General features: G+C 38.3%; 1 protein-coding gene across 1 annotated transcript; it reads left to right on the plus strand.

Annotated features, from left to right (window-relative positions):
* Window positions 1-1,107: 1,107 nt before the first annotated feature.
* On the plus strand, window positions 1,108-3,783 carry LOC149530426 (uncharacterized). Its single transcript, XM_089809136.1, has 3 exons — window positions 1,108-1,713; window positions 2,521-2,668; window positions 2,827-3,783. Exons 1-3 carry the CDS (start codon window positions 1,636-1,638, stop codon window positions 3,441-3,443), a joined length of 843 nt encoding a protein of 280 aa, XP_089665262.1. The 5' UTR covers window positions 1,108-1,635; the 3' UTR covers window positions 3,444-3,783.
* The last annotated feature ends 332 nt before the right edge of the window (window positions 3,784-4,115 follow it).

The following is a 4,115-nucleotide window of genomic DNA, read 5'->3' on the forward strand; positions in this document are numbered from 1 at the left end:
TAAAGTGCAGATGCAGACGCAAACTACCAAAACATGGTAGAGACAGCTTAATTGTTTCCATTTCAAAAATGGGGCAAAGCCCAAAATTAGTTTTAGCCGAAAAGAAAGATGAAATAACACAAACAAATATTAATAAAAATCCATAAACGTGAAAATCTTTTAAAAAGTTTAGTGAGTTTACCTTGAATAAGGATGTCTCCTGTTGTTTGACCTGCAAATTGATCAACCTTGGAGTCCAACGCCACAACGACAAAACAGCCAAATAACTAGCCAACTGCAATTTAATCCTACTTCAAAATCAAATTTTGTCACATTTTAACAAACCAAAAACTACACATCTGCTCTAACCTAGCCGTTTCATCTAATCTACGCACCCGTATTAAGAAAGAAACTGAGCACAAGCTAATAAGGAACAAATCTAGAGATAAAGAACAATATAAAACCATAAAGAACAAATCCCTACCTCCAAACTAGAGAGAACAAATCCCTACCTCAAAACCAGAGAAGTTGTGCAAGAAATGAGCTACAACATTTGTATTTTGAGCACCCAAAAAATTGAGCGAGCAAATTTTTGATGAACCCAAATTTTTTTAGTTTTTAACAAAGTAAAAATGTGGAATAGGAATAAGTATTCCAATTCCACCTATTTAGGTGGAATTGAAATACTCTCTTTTTTGGCATAAAATGGAATACGTATTCCCATTGTATGCCTATTCCTACTTACTGCCTGCTGCACCCAAACAAAAAATACAGAGATTTCAAGAATAGATAGATGCCTATTCTAGTCGTATCTCGCTTGCCAAACAAGGCCTTAGATTACTAGTCTTGTGAACATTGTTAAAATTCCTCCATTAATTCATTTTAAGAAAACTGTTTGGAAACTCTTTCTAGTTATTACCTACTGCAATCTCTCTTGAAAATTCCTCCACTAATTCATTTTAAGAAAACTATGTGGAAACTCCTTTTAGTTATTCCCTACTCCAATCTCACTTGAAAAGCCATGGGGTAGAATCTACCTAGGTGAAGATGACATGTGTGCACATTTTATTTGATATGTTCCTTGCCTTTTCTGTTCCAATGAATCCCGCCCGATTGGCAACAAGTGTAAGGATGGTCCATTCCCATTTACTCCTTGGTTTTCCTTTATCCGACAAATTGCTTTCAGTGGATTTCACTACTTCCCGCCTCTTTCTCCCAAACTTCTCCTTGGCAATGGCAGGTAACTTGGAAACTTTTTGGGCAAATCCAAAATGGGCACTCGGCAAAGTACAGCTCGGTTTTAAAGCTACAATTGGCACGAACTAATCGTGTTTTGCAATCATGTTTTATGTTGGAAATGGAGTTAGAAAGCTGACAATAATTTTTGGGGGAAAGTGTGCCAGATGGAAAGTTGTGCGAGAGGCTTAAGCTGCAATGATTTCGTCATCATTTACTCAAATTCCTTTGAAATCTAAAGTTTAGTCCCGGTGCGGAAGTCATTGGATTAATCGCATGGCCCAGATCAGCAGTCTAGACACATTTTGCGCGAGCGATTGTGTCGCGGCATTCAAAGGAGCGCCGCAACTCTGTTGATAAATTGTGAGAATTTCAGTACAAAGCGGTGTCGATTTGTTTCGTTTGAGTTGAAACTGAGAGATGGACGGTGAGAGGGTTTCTAACCCTAATGAAAGTGCTCACAGCGAGCTCGCAGCACCGCCAGGATGGCAGAAGAAGGTATTTCTGCACAAATTTTCTTCTTTTCTCTCTTTTACGTTTTTTCTTTAAGTAGAGAGGGCTGAAAAAAGTTGTTCTGCTCCATCTTCCATTTTTCTGTGGTTTTTCGTTAAATATTGGCTGCTCTGCCGCCCTTTTTTTTCCCATCATTTTCCCACAATGGAAACACCCAATTGGGAAGATTTGTTGTTTGTTCTCTTTCCATCTTTTTCACTGCCCCGGAAGTGCTTCCGTAGTGGAATTTAAGGGTTTTTTCTGGGGAAAAGCTGTAGATTTGCTTCTCTGTTCGAAAAGATTAAAGTTTTCTGAAATCGCTCGTTAATCTCTTTCACCCAAGTGGTTGAAAGAAAGCTTTACCTTACTAGAGCTGATTCAAGAAGAATAATGGCGGTTCCCTATTTTTTATTACATTTCCCTACAGCTACTCTTATCTTCCCGCCAAACGATTTCTGTACAATATAGTTCACCATAGGACAAAAGCCCGTTGTGGACATATATCTAATGTGGTCTGGTCGGAACAAGAGATTACACTTGTTAATAAATATTACACAGGATTCTTAGGATTCATTTGACAGAATTTTTTTTCCTTGACGGTACTTTCCTGCTCGTTCAAGGGTTTCTTTGCAGCATTTAGGGGTCACTTCTGCCTCTGAAATCAGCGGATTTTATCAGTCCGATTCAGCTGACTGTTTAGGAGTTCAAATAACTCGCACTGTTTCGTAGTGTAACTAAACCCGAGAGAAGATTTAACAAATGTTTGTAGGTATTGTGCTCATCTTCTGTACTCTTTTGGGTGTATTTTGCCAGCTCGTTCCCAAGAAGAGTGGTACTCCTAAGAACGAAGTCGTTTTTGTTGCTCCAAATGGCGAAGAATTCAAAACGAAGCGGCTCCTCGAACGATACTTAAAAGCCAATCCAGGAGGTCCTTCTATTACTGACTTTGAATGGAGCACAGGTAAAGTATGAAAATGACCAGAGCTTTCCGATCATTTCTGGTTTTTAATGTAAATGTACTTAAAAGGCCACGACTTTAGCCATTTTTATCGTAACCCATAAATTGTCTTCCTCCAAAATTTCAAGGTCACATCTTTTACATCAGAATAATTTTAATAGGTGAAACTACTCCTACGAGAAGATCAGCTAGGATTACTGAAAAGGTGAAGGAATCGCCAGTCAAAACCCCAGAAAGTGAATCAAAGAAAAAACCTAAGCGATCCAGGAAATCTCAAGGGGATTCTGAAGATGCCAACAATAAGAAAGCTGCCGAGGAGGGAGGGGAAGAAGTTGCTCTTAAGGATTCTGTAATATGTGAACCAGGGGAGAAGCAGGAAAATGAAGAACAAAAGGACAGTGAAGTTAACCCTGATTTAATTACGAAAGAAGAAAAAGTGGATGAACCCAAAATTGAAGAAATAACTGAAGTAACCGCGAAGCCAGATGAGAAACCAGGGGTCGAACCACAAATTCATCCTGATGAAGGGGCGCTCAAGAAACATTCTGTAGTTGAGAATGAAGAAAAGCCCAATAATTTGGAAAATGCAAGCGAGAATGTCATTGATGGAGAAATCCCAGTAGAGAGTTATGACCAAGAGAAGCTTTCAGAGCCTGTAAAAGAAGTACATGAACCGACTCAAAAAATACATGCAGATGAAGAGTTTCAGAAGGCAAGGGACATGGATTCTTCGAACAGCCATTTTGAGGCAACCCAGCTGCCAGTCTCCACAACTTAATGTTCCGAACTAAACTTTGAGGGCTTTCAGCTGTGTAGCATTTTAGGTTAGATTCTTATTTAACACATAATTCGTTCAGGGTTGAATAGAAAGCATGAATATGGATAGATAATTGTAGGAATGGGAGCCTGGAGCAGTGACTCTAAATTTGCTTAGTTCTCGGATAGGTACCCTGGTTTTGGTTTTTTGATTAGCATTTCTCTACAATCACTTGTTTTATATGCCCCTTCATTTAACCTCGTATTTCTACCTAGTGGCTCTCTGCTTATTAAGGAATTTATTAACGAATTACAGTTGCTAATTTTGATTAGCTTTTAATATAATCTAATGTTTACTTAAATTAGGATCTTGCTTTTGTATTTCTGTTCTGAAGTATGAGGATGAAGTAGTATTGCCCTTCTAATCATAATTCTGGTGCTTATATGGTTGGATTTCAGCTATAAACTCATAGTAGTTTCTGTTTTTAACATGGTTATACCAACTAGCTTTATTTAAGACCACCTACATTTTTTCCCGTTGTGATCAAAGCTGCTTATATAACAGCCAATAAGGCCAGGAACTTTTAATGACAGAATATGAGAGTGATAAACCATCATTGTATGAAACAATACTAGCCTGGGGCTATATATTTCTATCTTCAAATCTATGTGTTGCATGATCTTGTGCATCGCA

Source organism: Cupressus sempervirens, chromosome 11, assembly GCF_028749045.1.
Source record: "Cupressus sempervirens isolate cs-2001-9-10 chromosome 11, ASM2874904v1, whole genome shotgun sequence".
Classification (NCBI taxonomy): domain Eukaryota; kingdom Viridiplantae; phylum Streptophyta; class Pinopsida; order Cupressales; family Cupressaceae; genus Cupressus; species Cupressus sempervirens.

What these genes read in the sequence shown, in the direction of transcription:
- LOC149530426 (XM_089809136.1), top strand. Translation starts at nt 1,636, where the DNA reads ATGGACGGTGAGAGGGTTTCTAACCCTAATGAAAGTGCTCACAGCGAG. An exon ending in CGCCAGGATGGCAGAAGAAG is followed by an intron (nt 1,714 to 2,520) that starts GTATTTCTGCAC and finishes GTATTTTGCCAG; the next exon opens with CTCGTTCCCAAGAAGAGTGG. An exon ending in TGACTTTGAATGGAGCACAG is followed by an intron (nt 2,669 to 2,826) that starts GTAAAGTATGAA and finishes TAATTTTAATAG; the next exon opens with GTGAAACTACTCCTACGAGA.